Below are 20,656 nucleotides of genomic sequence, written 5' to 3'. Positions count from 1 at the left end.
ATTAGGGAGATGCAAATCCAAACCATAATGAGATACCACTTCACACTCATCAGGATAACTAATATGAAAACAAAACAAAACAAAACAAAGCAGGTGCCAGGCAAGGATGTAGAGAAACTAGAACCCTTGTGCATTGCTGGTGGGAATGCAAAATGTCACAAAATTGAGACTTGGTATTACCATATTATTCAGCAATTCCACTTCTGAGTATGTACACAAAAGAAAGCAGGGACTCAAAACAGGTATTTGTACACCAGTGTTCACAGTAGCATGATTCACAGTAATCAAAGGTGGAAACAACTCAAATGTCCATCAATGGATGAATGTGGTACACACATACAATGAAATATATTCAGTATCAAAAAAAAAGAGAAAGTTTGACACACGCTGCAACGTGGATGAACCTTGAAGACAGGATGCTGAGTGAAATAAGCCAGCCACAAAAGGACAAATAGCGTACAACTCCCCCTACTGGAGGTATCCAGAACAGTCAAATTCAGAGACAAAGTTAAGAGTGGTTACCAGGGTCCTGGGGAAGGGCAAAGGGAAGTTAATGTTTAATAGGTAGAATTTCAGCTTAGGATGATGAAAAAGTTTTGGAAATAGATGGTGGTGACAGTTGCACAACAATACAAATGGACTTAAATGCTACTGAACTTACAAATGGTTAAAATGGTAAATGTTATGTATATTTTACCACAATAAAAATAAGTTGATATAAAGAAAAAAATTAGCAGATGATGTGGCTTAAATCAAGAACCCATCTCTATAAAAAATAAGCAAAATTAGCTGGTCGTGGTGGTGTGCTCCTGTGGTCCCAGCTACTTGGGAGACTGAGGTGGCAGGAGCGCTTGAGCTCAGGCGGTCAAGGCTGCAGTGAGCTGCTGTGAATGCACCACTGCAGTCCAGCCTGGGGGACAGCATGAAACCCTGTCTCAGAAAAAAAGTAAATTATATTTCTGGCCCCAAAAATGTTTTAAAATCCTCTGTGGTAAATATGCAGGTAAAAAGAGAAGAAAATATGACATTTATTGAGAAACTATTTTGTATAAATGTTTTAACTATTTAACTATTTTATGTCACTTAGTTCTAATACTGTGATGTAGGCACTAATCCAGATTCAGATCAGGAAGCTGGGTCCAACTGTCAGTAAGTGGCCAGACCACCTTCCAAACCCAGCCTGTCTACCTCCTGATTTTGTGCTTTCTGGTACACCTCACTGCTTCCTGCTTATCCCATTTCACTTTCTTTCCACTGGACACTGTAAAAAATTTCACCTATTTGGAAGTTTGCATCTGCAGGAAATTAATTAGGAAAAACACAAATTATGGACCAAGTGGTACCTAAATAATAGAAGCAAATCTTGTCCTTCACAGAAGAACACACACGTCAAAGCCAGAAACAGAATTGAGCACTCACCTGGGACTCGGCTCTTCTGGTTTCCTCAGTTTTGAGCCAGATATAGTTGCCATATTCCGTATGAAATCAGTAAAAAAATCAGTACAAATCAATAAGGTGAAAGGGTTCTGTGACCAGTCATGGTGGGGGACGGGGAGGGGGTTGCCAGGGACTTTTAGGACCCTGGAAAACAGATACAACACATCCTCACCATGGTACTTTGGAAAATGCAGAAGGGCACAGAGAGCAAAAACCTACCACCATAAAGCACCTCATCACCTAGAAAGAACCAGTTCACACTTAGGTCAATATAGTTTCCATTTTTACTGCGCATACACATATATACAATGTATTTTAAAAATGGGTTTTACAATATGTAGTTTGATCACTTGGTTTACAACTAAATATACTGTGAACATTTTCTCTTCTACAATAGTTAAAAGAATTGCACAGCTTGGAGGAAACATAATTTATTAAGCAATGTTTTTGGGGACATTGAGGTATAATTTTTTTTCTAAGGAGACTTCATTCTTTTTACAATGCCTTTGGGGAAAAAAACGGGAGTCCTTGTCTTATATAGCTTCCTGTAGATGATGGAAACTTGCCCTTTCATTTAGCCTTTTTACTTGCTTCTCTACACCCACCTAATCACCAATCAAGTAACCCATTTTATGTTTTCCAACCTCTCTCTTCTCTTTGCTTCCTCTTTCCTACCCAGTCTCCCTGCACACACACAGACAGACTTCCATTCCTTCAGCACTCTGGTTCCTCCCCTTAAAGAGGCTTTCTTTCCTTCTAGAGAGACTATTTTAATTGATTTTGATCAACTCTACTCAAAACTGTATCCTAAGGTCCACATTAGAATTAGTCTTTTATAGTCTGAAGATATAATTCAATCATTTAAAAGAACATATTAAGAAGACCTTGGTAGAATTACATGTATCAAGAAACACCAGGCCTTGCGTGGTTGCTCACGTGTGTAATCTCAGCACTTTGAGAGGCTTAGGCAGGTGGATCACAAGGTCAGAAGTTTGAGACCAGCCTGGCCAATACGCTGAAACCCCGTCTCTATTAAAAATACAAAAAAATTAGCCGGGCATGGTGGCCCATGCCTGTAATCCCAGCTACTTGGGAGGCTGAGGCAGGAGAATTGCTTGAACCTGGGATGCAGAGATTGCAGTGAACTGAGATTGCGCCATTGCACTCCAGCCTGGGTGACAGAGTGAGACTCCATCTCAAAAAAAAGAACCACTGGACTTGGGCACAATGGAGATATTGCTGACTTTTTTCCTTTTTTTTTTTGAGACGGAGTCTCGCTCTGTCGCCCAGGCTGGAGTGCAGTGGCGTGATCTCAGCGCACTGCAAGCTCCGCCTCCCAGGTTCACACCATTCTCCTGCCTCAGTCTCCCGAGTACCTGGGACTACAGGTGCCCGCCACCATGCCCGGCTAATTTTTTGTATTTTTAGTAGAGACAGGGTTTCACAGTGTCAGTCAGGATGGTCTTGATCTCCTGACCTTGTGATCTGCCCACCTCAGCCTCCCAAAGTGCTGGGATTACAGGCGTGAGCCACCGCGCCCGGCATAATGGCTGACTTTCTTTTGAAAAAAGAAGTAGTTTTTTGGGAGAGGGCAGGGCAAAGAGGTAAGAAGTAGTCAGTTCTGTAAGGAAACGTTAGAAACCATTTTGGAAATGTATTCATTATTTTAAGGCAACTAACAAATGATCATCTTTCAGTTAGGACATTGTAGCAGCCGCCTTTACTGGTCATGAAATTTGCATGATATCTAAAATTATATTTCTGGAAATAGGTCAATGTCGATTAATAGTAACTTTGTATAGAAAGGCAGATGCCAGCTAGCATAAAAGCGGTACGTGCAGACGGTGGTAGTTCTGGAGTCCTGGAAGCCACGAGGTGCTCATCCATCACAAGGCCATCTGGAAGGTAGGGATGCTTGATCATTAAAGGAAACCTCTCTGGCAGTTCATCCTGCTGCCCACAAACGTGGCATATCTACATGCCTACTGTGAACCTGCTCTTCTCAGGACACTCACATTGGAACCTAGCCCAGTGGTGATGCCTTCACTTGCAGGGATGAGCAGAACCTGATTAGGTTCTGATGGGTTCCATGTTCCAGGAGGAGAACATGGTCCCTACATATCCAATCATTCAACCCACACTTATCAAACACCTATCCTAAGTCTGACACCCAGGATACAAATGGCAAAGACATAATCCCTGTCTGGATTGGGGAATTCCTTCCTGTTCTCAGTGAAATGTTTGCTTTCATTTACTTCCTGGACTTGAATATTTTCCATTTCTAACATCTCCAAGCCCAAAACTATTATAGGTCTCTGAACTTGGGGGGCCCTAGAAACGTGGCTCAGGCTGGGGTGGAGAGAGGACCGTCGCCTCTTTTTCTCTCCAGGTGCTGCCCTTCTTTTCATTGTTTTCCTCAAATTAGTAAAAATCAATAAGGTGAAAGGGTTCAACGACCAGTCATGGTAAGGTATGGGGAGAGGGTTACCAGGGACTTTTAGGACCCTGGAAGTTCCTAAAGGACTAGCAAGGGGCCAAGCCTCTGATAGAATTTGCTGTTGGGGTGGACTCCAAATGAGCTGCCCATCCTGGTTTGGGTCCTCCTGCCCAAAGGAAAGGAACACCAGAGAACATCTCTTGGTTAAACAAGAGACCAAGACTTGTTTGTTTTCCTCAATAGAAGTTCAGACCATAAAATGTCAAATAGACTTGAAATACACCTCCATCTGAAAGGCAGCAGGACTAGCCAGGTTTCCGAGGAAATAAATATCAAAGAAGCCAAGGCAACTATCTCATCAAGAGTCTGTGATGCTTTTATAAGCAGAACTTTGGTTGCTAGGCTCTAGCAAGCCAAGAGGTACAAGGAGAGCCTACTAACTAAGCACCCCCCAAGGCAACTTCAAAGGGCAAAAGAAAGAGGAGAACTTCAGCTTACCACAGCCAGGTAGAAATGCCTGAGGAAAGCAGCGGAGCTGGCCGTGCCAGCATTTACACAGGGAACACTTCTTGGGCAGCCAGGTGTCATGGGGCACAGACCCACAGTTCCTGAGAATGAACAGGTAAGGCAATAGCCATGGGTCTGAAATTTCTACTTCCCTTTCCCTCTCCTCTCCACGGCTCCCCTCCCCTCTGAATGGCTTACTCTTTGCGCACATCATGCTCACAGTTTCGTCCGTAGAAGGAGGGGGGGCAGGCACAAAAGGACCCCAGCATGCAGGTTCCCCCATTCAGGCAGCAGGTTCTGTTTAGCTCCTTACCTGAAAGGTAAGAACAGATGACTGAGGGTGTAGGGATGGAAAAGTGCAAGGGCAATTCCTGTAAGCGAAGGTTAATGCAACACTAATGTGTTGTCCCACAGAATAAGACTCCGCGTCTTTGAGCAGAAGTCATTTTCATGCATAGGCCAGTGGTGGTTCTGGGGTTCCCCAGCGTGAAGTGGACTCAGGTGATGAAAACTGCGCTCTAGGGAAGTAAAATACACAATCCCTGTCTCACTTCCAAAACCAAAAGCAGTCCAGCACCTGCCCAGTTCCAGAACCAGGTGCCCTTTTAGGTGAAAGAGCGTTGGAAAGATACTCAGGAGACACATGAAGGACCAGGGCAGAAGCATCGAAGCCAGGCAGTTCTTACTGTTCTGTATCCCCATGGGCGACACATGCTGGGAAGACCGAGGCCGAATCGCAGGCTCCTCCTGGGGCCGAATGCTGTCATCTCTGAAGGCCAGGTCTCCCCGAGATGGACGTGCAAATTCCCGATGGCTGAGCCCTTAAGGACAAAATCAGTTCAAGGAGTCTGTATTTCAGGCCACATAAAAATTGTGAGTGATCAAAATAACAAAAGGTCTCTCACCGGCAACTAATCCCAGTTCAAAGGCTTTAGAAATGGCCATGATCCAAATCACACTAGGAAGAGGAAGTCAGACATGAGTTAGCAAAACAAAGGAAATAAAGCCTTACAAGTTAACACCTGGGTCCTCCCATCGCAAGGACAAGACCACAGATCACTCAAGAGAAATTGTAGAGCGCCACCTTTCTTTCTTTAATGGCCAATTCATGTAACAAAGAAAAATGTTGAAAAAGTCACCAATATCCAAGTCTTTTTAATATATTTTATTATTTCTTAGGCCCTGTCCTCACATAAGTACCTAATTTTAGGTCTTTTGTCTTTTATTTCACATATTTTTGTCCTGCATACAGTTTTCATACAAGGATTTAAAAATGGCTGCGTCCCATGTTACTGATGAATCACATTTTACAAACTACTTTATTTTTTGAGATGGAGTTTCACTTTTTCACCCATGCTGGAGTGCAATGGTGCAATCTCAGCTCACTGCAACCTCTGCCTCAAGCGATTCTCCTGCCTCAGCCTCTGGAGTAGCTGGGATTACAGGTGTCTGACACCTGTAATCCTAATTTTTGTATTTTTAGTAGGACAGGGTTTCACCATGTTGGCCAGGCTGGTCTCAAACTCCTGACCTCAGGTGATCCACCCGCCTTGGCTTCCCAAAGTGTTGGGATTACAGGCGTGAGCCACCGTGCCCGGCCAAACTATTTTAACCAATCATTTAAAAGGTTTTTAGGTAAAAAATGTGGGTTTTTTTTTTCCTATTATCTTAATGGTTTTGCAAGTATCGTATCTGCTTATACCTTTAATCTTTTCAGAAGATTTTAAATTTGGTTGTAGTATTGACCTTTGTTTACACAAGAATAAAGAAACAATATTTCATAGACAGAGTCATTAACGTAAAACGAAAATTAACATTAACAGGAAAATGTTAAAAGCCAACCGCAAAGTTAGAAGTAACAGTGTGAAATTCCAGGTCTTTCAGGAAAAAGAGCAGTGCTGTTGGCAGCACTTTAAGGCTTAAGCAAGAGAAAAATCAAATGACGGGTGTAGAACATTCATTTCCTAAACTGGCAATCTCTAGCAATGAAAAAAAGCTCACATTCAAGATTAGCTCATACCTGTAAGAGAAGCGGGCCATCTTCCTGCAGTCCGTAGCTTTTAGCAATTAGCGGAGAAAGAAGGCGTTAGCATCGCTTTAATTCAGAGTCATTGCCAAAATAGCCAAAGGAAAACATTCATCTCCTAAAGCGAAAATGGCAATTTAAGAAGAAAATGAGAAATATGCGTTCCCCAGAAGGTCGTAGCAGAAGCAGGAACAAGATGTCCAGGGGAAACTGGAGGGCTTTCGGCCTTGAAAGTTTAGACCTTGAGCTGGAGACTCAGCCTTTCCGGGGATTCTCCTTCTTCAACAACAAACCCCAGTCGGGGCGGGGAGACCCTTCAGGTGGGCGGGACGCCCACCAGCATGACAATGGCCCACATGCAGGGAGAGGAGTCTTGTAAAACTGTGGTTAACTAGTCCTAATATCTCTCTCATTAGTTGCAGGCTAAAATGATCAGATGTACTCTTTTGGGGCGGGGAGGGCGGGGGGGCGGGGGGAGAAAGAAAGAAAGAAAAATCAGTTTCTCGAATCAAGTTGGTGATTCCAGGTTGGAGGGGTGGTGGAAAGTAATTGCTTTAATTAGGAAAACCTGAAAATGTATGGGTCTCAAGGCGTCTGATATTTTATTTCAGGAAGTTTTATTTCCTGAAATTTGCTTCCACCTTTGTTTTTCCGGGAGTTTTGAGCCCCGTACTCCCGCTGGGGGATACCCGGGTGGCCAAGAAAGGGGTGCTCTCCGCCCGAGGAGCTAGGTGTGTGTCGGGGGAAGACTAGGAAGCTTGAAACTGAGACAGAAGTTCAGGTTCAGGAGGGGTTCCTTGGGGACTCCAGACTTGAAGTGCAAATTCCAGGCGGACCTGAATTCCTGGAAAGACGCGGGAGCCGGCGCCAGGTGCCCGGGAGAGGGGAGGGGCGGCCAGGGGCGCAGCCGCTGGGGCTTTGCAGTGGGAGTGCCGGCCTGTTCCAGGAAAAAGTTCTAGAACCACGGCAGTCCGGCATGGGAGGCCGTTTCAGTCCCCAATCACGGGAATTTATCTCAGCCTTCAGCGCCCACAGTGCGACCTCTTGCAGCCCCTCGCCGTCCCGGCCCCACAACACCGGGAGTTACCGCCGGGCTCTAATGTGCCGCTTGCAGGGGTAAACGTGTTTATTGAGTGGCTCCACGAAGCTCCAGACGCCCCAGATGGAGAGGCGCGTCTATGAGCCGGAGTCGCCTCCCCTAACATTTCAATCCTCCGGGTAATATGTTACTAAATACGCCCAAAGTCGTTAGTAGTTTCTAAATCGCATTTAATTCCAATTTCTAAAGGAAAACCTGACGGTTACTTAATATTGCCAGGCACACAAATGTGAAGCTTTTATTAGATAGTTGTTTCCATCCATCTCTGTTTATTGGATTTAGGCCTCGGCAGAAAGAATTGGTGGCATCCGAACCCATTTCAGCGTCAGTGCCTACCTGTGTGGATGCCATGGATCCACAGGTGCTGGGAAGAGGTGCTATTTACGTCTACACATGATCTTGGGAGAAGCAAACGTAAAATAATTTGTACTGGGGGAGTGAGGCCCCATCCAGTCAAGGGTGGGATGCAGTAACATTTCCAACTCCACGGCAGTTGACTATTTCATTCCTGCTGCGCTTCACCTCCTCCCTGTGTGGTCTTTTCAGGTGAAACGCTTCAAGTACCATGCTGAGATTCACAGGGGACATGGGAACATGGCCTGAAGCTCTAGGAGGCCGGAGGTGGGGGAGGGCTTTGCAAAGGAGAAGGCTAGCCCTGGAGCTGCAAGGAGGTGTAAAGGTGTTACTCAGTGCGGTACATTTGTAAGGTAGCTTGTGCACCACAGTCCTCACCAGTCTAAGGTGCTAAGTAGATAAGTAGCGCCCACAATATTAGTCTCACTTTGTGGACAAGACAACTAGTTCTATTGGGTCTTGTCTTCAGAGACTAGGCAGGCCTGTGGCAGAACTGGCAACAGAACACACCCCTGCGTTGCTATTTCCTTATCTAAAGCTCTTGTGGAATTTTTAGAGCTTAAATAGGACCCCTGGAAATCACTGCATTTTCGGAGGAAGTAACTGAGGTCTCCAGTCTGGCGATGTTGGCATTGATGGGACCAGAATCCCAGGACGCCAGCTTTTCAGCCACACAAAATCCCTTCTCTAAGGACCAGAACCCCCTGAAGAGATCCCCATTCCCCATAGGTACTGACTGCAGAGGAAGCCAAGTGGATCCAGGGTAGTCAGAGCCTGGGCCAGGTTTTGGGATGGGGGGTGGGGAGAAGGGGAAGGGAAGGGCTGTGGTGTTTAAGAGAGGTTAGATATTTGCTGTTGGGCTGGAGATGTAAGGGCTGTTTAACAGGTATTTGATGTCTACTGCTGGGCTGCCTGTAGACTGGAGCTTGGCTCTGGAGAAACAGCTGTGAGAAGTGACCCCACTGTGAGGCTGGAGAGGAAGAACAGTAATTGTTGATTCTAATTGTACTAACTGCAAAAAGTTGTTGCTGCCTCCAGGTGGGGAAATTGAATGACTACCCTAGGATGGCCACTGGTCACCTCTGCTTGGTCACTGTTGGAACTGGGCTGCTGGCCAGCCTCCAGGCCAATGAGTGCTTTGTGTCAAAAGGTCAGGCCTAGGATTGGGAAGTGCTGTGCAATGGGGGTTCCCCAATCACAGTCAGCCCATCTCATCCCTTACTAAAGGCACTGAGAACAGAAAGTAAAAAACAATGCTCTTGGTATTGACCATTTGTTGGTACTGCCCTTGAGACACTGTGTATTAAAAACTGGGGCAGAATTGTGTTTAAAAATCACACAAATAAGCCTTTGACTTAAAACCATCCAAACAAGAATGGTGGAATGAAATACATCATAATCAAAGGACAGACTTCCTGTGTCTGCCTAAAATTCAAGGAAGAAAATAAACTTGGAGAATGGGATCAATTTTAGCTATCAAAAGCCAATTCGACCTTGTTTAAATGGTTGAGAACACATAGAACTAAATTCCAACCAAAGAGTTAACAGAAGAACGCCATCTCTGCAGTACAATGACAGTATTTCAAGGTTAAAAGCCTCCTTTTATCATAGGGCTCTTAGGTCTTACCTCTGTCATTGTTTCCTTGAACATCCAGGCAGGCCAGAAGATGGGAGAGAGCAGAGGAGGTGGGGGAGTTCTGTATATATATGTACCCTCCAGCTGAGGAACGTCAGGGCCTCTAATTTCATCAAGCTTAGCGCCCAACAGCTTCTGTTAACACCTGAGCTACACTCCTGCGGAAGCATTATCCACCCAGTGTGTCCTGGCCACACTTCATTAACAAGTTAATGACTTTCTGTTTTCACTGGCAAACTTACAAATTCCAACTGGAAACCTATTCTGTATTTGCCACAGGTCTCTGTGTGGGACATAAAAGGACAGATTCCTGCATTCAAAAATCTGCAATTTCAGTGGGGAAGATGTGCTCAAGCAAGTCATTTTAGAGCCATATTGTTACACAAATGGCGTAAGAGGAAGGGAGAAGGGCTTAAGAGAGGACTTCATTTTTTTCTGTGAGCCATGGGGCTGTATCATATTTCTTCCTATGTAGACATACTATATATGATTTTATCAATGAATAGACATGACATGTTTCCACGTTTTGTGGTGAACTTCCTTGTATGTATATCTTGCCAAACGCTTGAAAGCATATTCCTCTTGCAAATTTCTAGCACTGGAATTGCTTGGTTAAAGGGTGGATGCTTCCAAATTATTTTCCAAGAAGCCTGCCCCTCCTCCCTCTCCCTTGAGTTGGTATTGAGAGCTCATCTCCCAAGTACTTACCAACTCTGGCTGCAGCAAGCATCTTAAGTTTTGCTAATACAGTATGTGAAAAGTAGTATTTCATTGTTGCTTGGATTTACATTGTGTCCTGTGGTTATTGGGTGTTTGTATTTCATTTTCTATGACCTGGCTGGTCCTTCTTACAGAGCACTTGAATTGGCTTCTTTGAGACTCAGCCCAAATGTCATTTGCTCTGGGAAGTCCTTGCTGAGACCATCTTCCCTACTACAGCTTCCAGCTGTTCTGAGAGCCCTGTCCTGGCACCCACTGACCCAGGAGTTTATCTTGTCATCACTGTATTTTTTTTTTTTAGACGGAGTTTTGCTCTTGTTGCCCAGACTGGAGTGCAATGGCATGATCTCGGCTCACCCCAACCTCCGCCTCCCTGGTTCAAGCGATTCTCCTGCCAAGTAGCTGGGATTACAGGCATGCACCACCATGCCCGGCTAATTTTGTACTTTTAGTAGAGACGGGATTTTACCACGTTGGCCAGGCTGGTTTCAAACTCCCAACCTCAGGCAATCTGCCCACCTCGGCCTCCCAAAGTGCTGGGATTACAGGTGTGAGCCACCTTGCCCGTGTAAGGTGTATTGCAAATTGCTTGTTTTTTTTTTTTTTTTTTTTTTTTTTTTTTTGGTCTTTCACCAACTCTTCCCCCTATCCTTTATTCCCTTGGAGTAAGAGGTCCAGAAATCCGGTCTTCCAGAAACCTCAGCTTCTCCAACCTCTAGTGAAGTGTTTACCTGTGCTGGTTTTCTTTTGGCTTAGTCTTTCTCCAATAGCCACGTCTGTGACAGAGAGATATTAAATCTCAGCCCTATTTTCTAAAATGGGGGTGGGGCGAGGGCAAGGTCCTTGAGAAACCTTGAGAAACGCCACAGGAAAACAACTTGTTTCCCCAATCCTGATCCTAGAAATAAAACAAAGAATACCCTCTTCCCCCAGCGAAGAACGAAAAAAAGACAAATCTGAAATATGTAACCCAAACCACCACTGATATTCTGGGCTGAATTCTGGGCAACTTATTAAGAGTATTTACCACATGTAAGACAAGATAATTTTGATGTGCTTACTGGGAACCATGTTAGACTATGGAAAATCTGATTTAACCTTTTTTTTTTTTTTTGAGATGGAGTTTCGCTCTTGATGCTCAGGCTGGAGTGCAATGGCGCAATCTCGGCTCACTGCAACCTCTGCTTCCCAGGTTAAGCAGTTCTCCTGCCTCAGCCTCCCAGGTCACTGGGATTACAGGTGTGCGCCACCATGCCCAGCTAATTTTGTATTTTTAGTAGAGACAGGGTTTCACCATGTTGGCCAGGCTGATCTCAAACTCCTGACCTCAGGCAGTCTGCCTGCCTTGGCCTCCCAAAGTGCTGGGATTATAGGCATAAGCCACCGCACCCAGCCCTGATTTAGACTTTTAGACATAGCTATAATTTAGAATTCTTTTACACCAAAATCTTAATTTTTTTGATTAAATTCAACAAATATTTACTGATCAGCTATCTGTGCTTAGCACGATGAGGTAGACAGAGATTTTCCAGGTAGGGCTCCTGCTCCCATCTGCCCTGCCCTGAGATAAGACAAGCCCAGTAATCTAAATGAAATGCCATTTTAGTGTGATCAATAAGCTGCTGATGGGGAGGAGGCAGTCACTTCCTAGTTTCCTACCAACCAAGTCGAGGCCATTTGGCCCCAGCAGACAGATAGATGGACAGACAGACTCCCAGGAGTTAGACTTGGGAGGCAAGCTGGGGTCTCACTTGGTTTTCATGACCTGGACAATCTCATTTAAAAGTGCTTCTTAAGCCAGTGCAGTAGTTCATGCCTGTAATCCCAGCACTTTGGGAGGCTGAGGCAGACAGATCATCTGAGGTCAGGAGTTTGAGACCAGCCTGACCAACATTCAGAAACCCTGTCTCTGCTAAAAACACAAAATTAGCCAGGCGTGGTGGCGGGCACCTGTAATCCTAGCTACTCAGGAGTCTGAGGCAGGAGAATTGCTTGAATCCGGGAGGCAGAGGTTGTGGTGAGCTGAGGTCACGCCATTGCACTCCAGCCTGGGCAACAAGAGTGAAACTCCATCTCAAAGAAAAAAAAAAGTGCTTCTTACATGGTGGATCTTGTATTTGATCACGTATAGCTCTTAATGACTATTTTATTTTTTTGAGATGGAGTCTTGCTATGTTGCCCAGGCTGTAGTGCAGTGGTTCCATCTTGGCTCACTGCAGCCTCTATCTGCTGCTGGGTTCAAGTGATTTTCAAGCCTCAGCCTCCTGAGTAGCTGGGACTACAGGCATGCGCCACCACGCCTGGCTAATTTTTTCCTTTTCTTTCTTTTTTTTTTTTTTTGAGATGGAGTCTCGCTCTTGTCTCCCAGGCTGGAGTGCTATGACACAATCTCAGCTCACTGCAACCTTCACCTCCCGGGTTCAAAGGATTCTCCTGCCTCAGCCTCCTGAGTAGCTGGGATTACAGGTGCCTGCCACCATGCCCAGCTAATTTTTTGTATTTTCAGTGGAGACAGGGTTTCACTACGTTGGCCAGGCTGGTCTTGAACTCCTGACCTCAGGTGATCCTTTGGTAATCCCAGCCTCCCAAAGTGCTAGGATTATAGGCGTGAGCCACCATGCGCAGTCCTACTTTGATTTTTAGATCCCACAGATAAGTGAGAACATGGGAGGTTTGTCTTTCAGTGCCTGGCTTATTTCACTTAACATAATCATCTCCAGTTTCATCCATGTCATTGCAAATGACTGGATCTCATTCTTTTTTATGGCTGAATAGTATACCATTGTGTATATGTACCACATTTTCTTTATCCATTCATCTGCTGATGGACACTTAAGTTGCTTTCAAATCTTAGTTATTGTAAACAGCGCTGCAACAAACAGGAATGCAGATATCTCTCTGATATACTGATTTCCTTTCTTTTGCATATATACCCAGCAGTGGAATTGCTGGTTCATATGGTAGCTCAATTTTTAGTTTTTTGAGGAGTTTCCAAATTGTTCTCCATAGTGGTTGTACTAATTTGCATTCTCACTAACAGTGTGCAAGGGTTCCCTTTCTCCACATCCTTGCCAGCATTTGTTATGGCCTGTCTTTTAGATATAAGCCATTTTAACTGAGTTGAGATGATATCTTACTGTAGTTTTGATTTGCATTTCTCTGATGATCAGTGATGTTTAGCATCCTTTCATATGCCTGTGTGACATTTGTATGTCTTGTTTTGAGAAATGTCTATTTAAATGTTTTGCCCAGCTTTTTTGATCAGATTGTTAGATTTTTTTTCCTATAGAGTTGTTTGAGCTCCTTATATATTCTTATTATTAATCTCTTGTCAGATGGGTAGTTTGCAAATATTTTCTCCCATTCTGTGGGTTGTCTCTTCACTTTGTTGATTTTATCCTTTGCTGTGCAGAAGCTTTTTAACTTGATGTAATCCCATTTGTCCATTTTTGCTTTGGTTGCCTGCGTTTGTGGGGTATTTGTGTGGTTGTGGCCTGTGGTTGTGGTGTTGCCCAGACCAAGGTCTTGGGGATTTTGCCCCATGTTTTCTTGTAGTAGTTTCATAGTTTGAAGTCTTAGATTTAAGTCTTTAATCCATTTTGATTTGATTTTTGTATGTGGTGAGAGATAGGGGTCTAGTTTAATTCTTTTGCGTATGGATATTCTGTTTTCCCAGCAGCTTTTATTGAAGAGACTGTTCTTTTCCCTAATGTATGTTCTTGGTACTTTTGTCAAAAAAGAGTTCTCTGTAGGTATGTGGATTTGTTTCTGGGTTCTCTATTCTGTTCCATTGGTCTATGTGTCTGTTTTTATGCCAGTACCATGCTGTTTTGGTTACTATGGCTCTGTGGTATAATTTGAAGTCAGATAATGTGAATCCTCCAGTTTTGTTCTTTTTGCTTAGGGTAGCTTTGGCTATTCTGGGTCTTCCGTGGTTTCATATAAATTTTAGAATTTCTTTTTTCTATTTCTGTGAAAAATGTCCAGTATTTTGATAGGGATTGCATTGAATCTGTAGATGGCTTAGGGTGGTGTGGACATTTTTAGCAATATTGATTCTTCCAACACATGAACACGGAATGTTTTTCCATTTTTTTTGGTATTTTCTTCAATTTCCTTCATCAGTGTCTTACAGTTTTCATTATAGAGATATTTCACTTCTTTGGTTAAGTTAATTCCTAGATATTTAATTTAAGTGTGGTTATTGTACATGGGATTACTTTTTAAATTTCATTTTCATATTGTTCACTGTTGGCATATAGAAATGCTACTGACTCTTTTTTTGTTTGAGACAGGGTTTCTGTTTCCTAGGCTGGAGTGCAATGGCACAATCTCAGTTCACTGCAACTTCTGACTCCTGGGCTTAGATTATCCTCCTACCTCAGCCTCCCAAGCAGCTGGGACTACAGGTGTACACCACCATGCCTGGTTAATTTTTATATTTTTTTGTAGAGATGGGGTTTTGCCTTGTTGCCCAGGCTGGTCTCAAACTCCTGGGCTCCCAAAGTGCTGGGATTACAGGTGTGAGCCACTGTGCCCAGCCTGCTGCTGGGTTTTGTATGTTGATTTTGTCTCTCGCAACTTTACTGAATTTGTTTATCAGTTCTAATAGTTTTCTTGTGGAGTCTTTAGGTTTTTCCAAATATAAGACCATATCGTTAGCAAACAGATAATTTAACTTCTTCCTTTCCAATTTGGATGCCCTTTATATCTTTCTCTTGTCTGATTCTTCTAGCTAGGACTTCCAGTTCTATATTGAATAACAGTGGTGATAGTGGGCATCCTTGCTGTGTTCCAGCTGTTAGAAAAAAGGCTTAATTTTTTCCACATTCAGTAAGATACCAGTTGTGGATCTGTCATATATGGCTTTTATTATGTTGAGGTATGTTCCTTCAATACCCAGGTTTTTTTGAGGCTTTTTATCATAAGGGAATGTTGAATTTTATCCAATGCTTTTTCAGCATCAATTAAAATGATCATATGATTTTTATCTTTCATTCTGTTGATCTGATGTATGGTGTCAATTGATTTGTGTATGTTGGAACTACCCTTGTATCCCAGGGATAAATTCCACTTGCTTGTGATGAATGATCTTTCTAATGTATTGCTGAATTCGGCTTGCTATTATTGTTGTTGAAGATTTTTGCATCAATATTCATCAGAGATGAATTTTGACCTGTAGTTTTCTTTCTTTCTTTTTTTTTTTTTGATGTGTCTTTCTCTGGTTTTGGTATCAGGGTAATACTGGCCTATAGAATGAGTTTGCAAATATTCCTTCCTCCTCTATTTTCTGGAATAGTTTGGGTAGGATTGGTATTAGTTCTTCTTTAAATGTTTGGTAGAATTCAGCAGTGGAGCCATCAGGTTCTGGGCATTTCTTTACTGGGAGACTTTTTATTACAACCTTGATCTTGTTACTTGTTATTGGTCTGTTCAGGTTTTGAATTTCTTCCTGATTCAATCTTTGTAGGTTGTATGTACCTAGAATTTTGTTCATTTCTTCTAGACTTTCCAATTTATTGGCATACAGTTGCTCAATGAGTGGATTTTTAAAAGTAAAAGAAGGAGACAGAGAAGGATTGATATAAAGTTATTTGTTGGGAATTTTCATTGGTTTACAGAAATGACATTGATTAGTGATTGGCTATACATCCTTTAGCTATAGGGTGTGGGTTATAGTGTCTGGTGTGTTGCTCTTAGGTTAATTTACAGCTACTTGTGACGATAGCAAGCAATTTCAAGAGATGAAGACATAGCTCAAAGAGGGGAGTAGGCATGAGTGCAGTTTCATTATAATGTCTCCTTGGGCCTGATAATGGAAAAAAAACCTTGCATTTCTCAGATAAAAGTCCTTTTTTTTTTCTTTTTTGAGACAGAATTTCACTCTTGTTGCTCAGGCTGGAGTGCAATGGCGTGATCTCGGCTCACTGCAACCTCCGCCTCCCGGGTTCAAGTGATTCTCCTGCCTCAGCCTCCCCAGTAGCTGGGATTACAGGAGCCTGCCACTACGCCCGGCTAATTTTGTATTTTTAGTAGAGACGGGGTTTCTCCATGTTGGCCGGGCTGGTCTCAAACTCCAGACCTCAGGTAATCCGCCTGTCTTGGCCTCCCAAAGTGTTGTGATTACAGGGGTGAGCCACCGTGCCCGGCCAAAAAGCATTATTTTCAAAAGGCTGGGCACCGTGGCTCACGCCTATAATCCCAGCACTTCGGGAGGCCCGCGGGCGGGATCACCTGAGATCAGGAATTTTAGATCAGCCTGGCCAACATGGTGAAACCCCGTATCTACAAAAATTAGCCGGGCGTGGTGTCAGGCGCCTGTAATCCCAGCTACTGGGGAGGCTGAGGCAGGAGAACCGCTTGAATCCGGGAGGCAGAGGTTGCAGTGAGCTGAGATTGCACCACTGCACTCCAGCCTGGGCGACAGAGGGAGACTCCTCTCAAATAAATAAATAAATAAATAAATAAATAAATAAATAAATAAAATAAAAACAAAGAAAGAAAGAAAAAGAAAATTACGCTTTTTTAAGGAAATGAATTTTAGAAGTATGACATATATATCACACAAAAGGTATTTTTCAGTTTTAGGCTAAGGGATATGAGGAGCCACTGCCATTAAGGGTCAGGAAGGGGTCACATGGACTCTTGGGAGCAGCAAGGGACTTGATTACTGATTATTAATTTGTCATATTTTCACGATGTGGGCTATTAGCAAAACATATTTGCCCAATTAGTAAACTATCTAAAGAGAATCTAAGCTCACATACATTTTAGGAAATTAAAAATATAAAATATAACGGTGAAATTGAGACCTTGGATATCTGCTGCTTCCAACATCGAAAACGCTTTTACATTCCCTTGGTCATATGGCTTTCAAAGCCTGCGTCTGGCTTGGTTCCCAGTTTAGTGTGCTGAGCCCTCGGAACCCGCTCCCTTCCATTCCACACCCTCCGGGATCTCCAATGTGAAAAGGTCTGGCCCCGGGTAGGAGGCTGCAGATAGTCCCCGGGCCCGGGCTCTCGCTGGCCGGCTGCAGCGCGCAGGGTGCCAAGCCCTCCCCTACGAAGTCTGTTTTGTCTCAGGCTGGGCTGAGTCACATAGAATAGATAGATAGTTGATTAGCACATGTCCTCCAGATCATATTATCCGCCTACAAATATAGCCTGTTAGCGCACAGGCACGGTAGGCTTCTTCCGGCTCGGTCGTGCTGCTCAGCGGGTGTAAACAGCGTCTGTGGTGTAAACAGCCGCGGCGGGCAGGCCGCGACTGTCAGTGCCCGCCCCTCGGGGCAGGTAAGCGCTGGGCGTCCGAGGTGGCCTGCGGGGCGGGAGCAGGGGGCTTGCGCTCCCCGTGGGAGGACGCGGGCGGACGGCCGGTGCCCTAGGCGCTCAGTTGTTTACGCCTTCCTCCGTGCCTTGGTGACCTGCAGTCGGCGGGAGCGACAGGGGTAAACGTCCCTAACCGGACAGCGGCTGGGGCTTAGGCATCGAAGGTATCTGAGGTCCAGGACTATGGTGGGATGGCGAGAAAGGAGAGAGCGTGGGGAGGCGGGTGTCCCCGCGAGTGAATCTTGCTCGGGGTTAGCGGTTCCCCTGCGGGTACTGCCCCGGTGCCCAAGGCTGAGCCCAAAGCTTTCTGGTCCAAAGAGCTGTCCAGGGGAGATAAATCAACTTTGTTTGTGCCCTGAATGGTATGATTGACACATGGCCCTGGCGGGGAAGTCTTTTCTCCCAGCGTCTCACGCCCCCTGGTTTGGGGTTGGGACAGGCGTGAGGCAAGGGCGGAAAGTGACTGGAGATCCAAAGGAGGAGAAATTGTCTGGCTTGTTAGCCGCTCTGCCCTGTTGCTAGCTCTTCTGCTGGACCAAACCCTCTCCCAGAACTCAGGGACTGGGGAGTTCCCCCATTATTCACCCAAAGAACCTCTGCTAATCATGCCAGGTGGAGAAAAATCCTCGGATGCTCACATACCTCTTGTTTTTGTCTTTTGTCACTTAATTGGTGACAGCGATTCTTAGTTTCCTTTCTTTTTACTTTAAGTGATTGAGCTTTTTGACCTTACTAGGTGCCAGGTACTGTCTTAAGCCCTTGACACAATGATCCTACGCGATGTTCTCGCCAACTTGTGAGCTCAGTGCTGTTTGCTCCATCACGTCCACAGGAGAACATAAGCTCAGAGAGGTTAGGCCATGTTCTCAGGGACGTGTGGCCAGAGAGTAGGTAGGCAGGGCTCCAGCCCAGGCAACTTGGCCCTGGAACTGCCCTCTTAATCCCGTTTGGACCCTCTGCCTCCCCTGGCTGAATTTTCTAGCTTAACAAATTACAATAAAATTAATCAGATGTCCCCAGGGAAACTGTGATCATGTGGCATAAATGTCATTTAATTCAGGATTTGGCTGACTATTCTGACCTTACTTGACTATTTAGCTCCCTATTTACCTCCATTTCTATCAGAAAACTCATTCGTTCATCCCAACCCTGGTGTCCAGGCAGTGGCCTTATGTGAGGATAGAATGGAATTTGTGAGTCACCAAAGATCCTTGGTTGTCATGTTATTGCCCATTGTATCTTGGTGCCCCCAGAAATTCCCATGGGTTACAGTTGTTCTCTTGGATGCAGCGAGGCTGATGATAGAGGTTTTCCTCACATTGATGACACACCTGGAAGGGCGCCGTGGAGGGGAGTTCTGAGAGGCAGGTGTGGAGAAGAGAGCCTCTCTGCATGGCTGGTTCAGGTGACCTCTGGCATTAGCTTTGTCCTCCTCTCCTGCTCCATCTCTTGCTCCTGTCCCCCTCCCAGCCTCACAGAGGGAGCACCAAGAATGGCTTGGCACCTGCATGATGAGGTGACTCTCCTCCCAGACTCCGCCAGATCCTTCTTAGGATGCTCTGAGGGGTTAACCCTGCACCCACTCTACACCTCCTACCCAGCAACCCAGTGTCATTTGACAAGAAGGGAGAGGACTAGATGACTGGAAAGCCCCCCCTCCCCCTAGCATATGACTTCTGAGTGGAGACTACTGCCCTGGTGCCAGGGGACATGTTTTTCCAGTCATGCCCTCTGGCTCTGGAAGCGGATGGCTCTGTAGAGTGGATGACTGTAAAGTGGATGGCTCTGTCAAGTGGTTCTGATATAACTGGGTTGGGGAGTGGGGCGTGGAAAGTTATTCCGTCAAACCTGCACTGTTAGCCCTTTCCCGTTCCTCAAGGTCCGGGCGGGACTCTCCCAACCCCTTCCCCTACCCTTTCTCTTTTGGCTCCTACAGGGGTTGGTTCAGCCTCTGTTGTCTAATGAACGTGCTGCGCTGAAAGATATCCTTTGATGCTCTCCCCTCTAGATTGGGAACTTGGAGGCATGGACAAAGCTTCTGTCTGTCTGCATTTTATGAGCACCCATAAATGTCACTTAGGGTTCCTAGGCATTGAAAAACAGAAATACACACTAAGTACGCTGGCTCAGTACACACAGTTTCTGTGTTGAGGTTCAGAAGCAGGAGACTGGCATCTGTAGCCCTTGGACTACTCAAAACCCCTCATTTGATGGCCATAGCACACCTCTCTCTGCAGGGGCTTGGACAAGATGATGGAGAGGCCCCTCCAGTTCCCATCATATGCTACAAATGACCTGCTCAGCTGAACTCATGGGGACCAGGCTGTGAACCCAAGTCTGGGGACTCCCAGGTGGCTGCTCCTGTCAGTAAACTGTGGCTCGTCTATGGCTTGGTCCATGGACATATAAAATATAATGGATCAAATACTTTAACTTCATTAAGTGTTGTGATGTAAATAAACAGTAGACTGAGAAATAAAATAACAGGTGGGTTTACTTTAGATGAGGAGGCCGGGAAGGCCGGACAGGAGAAACATTTAAGGTGGGTTCCAGGGGTGTGGGGAGGAAGCCATGTGACTGGGGGAGGAATGTTCTAGGCTAAGGGAGCAGTGTGTGCTGAGCTCTGAGGGGGAAGACGCAAGGGGTGGACAAGCACTGAGGAGGGGAGCAGGAGTGTGAGGCGGGATGGGCTGGCCGAGGGCAGACCATGCCAGGGGCTCACTGCCTTTGGGGAAAGCTGGGATCTCATTGTCATTTCAAAGGCAGGCCTCGGGGGGATTTGTGCCAGGTGGTGGCATGATCTAGTTCTCACTGGAAAGTGACTCTCACTATTGACTAGAAGATGGTTTGGATGGAGTTGATTGGGAAGCCAGGAGACCAGTTAGGAGGCCTTTCCACAACTGAGGCAAGGCGTGACACTAGTTGGTGGTGAGAAGTGCATGCCCTCTAAGATGTAGGTGATAACTGGATGTGTGGATGAACGTGTGTGTGTGCACACGTGCATGTGTGTGCATGCCGTCTGCATAGTGGGTGGGGCAGAGTGAGGAAACGAAGCAAAAGAAGTGACTTCTGGCTGAGCGTGGTGGCTCATACCTGTAATCCCAGCACTTTC

General features: G+C 45.2%; 3 protein-coding genes across 4 annotated transcripts in view; 1 reads left to right on the top strand and 2 right to left on the bottom strand.

Moving 5' to 3' along the window:
* Positions 1-20,656, bottom strand: part of TMIE (transmembrane inner ear) — a 538,092-nt gene that overhangs the window by 130,625 nt on the left and 386,811 nt on the right. The gene's annotated exons all lie outside the window — the stretch shown is intronic.
* TDGF1 (teratocarcinoma-derived growth factor 1) lies at positions 2,990-6,821 on the bottom strand. The gene is made up of 6 exons (XM_050780591.1): positions 6,402-6,821; positions 5,287-5,339; positions 5,068-5,202; positions 4,580-4,694; positions 4,373-4,482; positions 2,990-3,335 (listed from the first exon to the last, which is right to left on the bottom strand). The coding sequence occupies exons 1-6, from the start codon at positions 6,419-6,421 to the stop codon at positions 3,220-3,222; spliced, it is 549 nt and encodes a 182-aa protein (XP_050636548.1). The 5' UTR covers positions 6,422-6,821; the 3' UTR covers positions 2,990-3,219.
* The window catches only part of LRRC2 (leucine rich repeat containing 2), a 54,109-nt gene continuing 50,875 nt past the window's right edge, over positions 17,423-20,656 (top strand). For both annotated transcript variants that reach the window (XM_050780562.1, XM_050780564.1), the window contains exon 1: positions 17,423-17,508. The gene's annotated coding sequence lies outside the window, so the exon portion shown is untranslated. The remainder of the gene's footprint in view (positions 17,509-20,656) is intronic.

The sequence above is a fragment of the Macaca thibetana genome, chromosome 2 (genome assembly GCF_024542745.1).
Source record: "Macaca thibetana thibetana isolate TM-01 chromosome 2, ASM2454274v1, whole genome shotgun sequence".
Taxonomy (NCBI): Eukaryota; Metazoa; Chordata; class Mammalia; order Primates; family Cercopithecidae; genus Macaca; species Macaca thibetana.
Note: the sequence above shows the minus strand (reverse complement) of the source record. Positions and strands in the feature narration are given on the sequence as shown.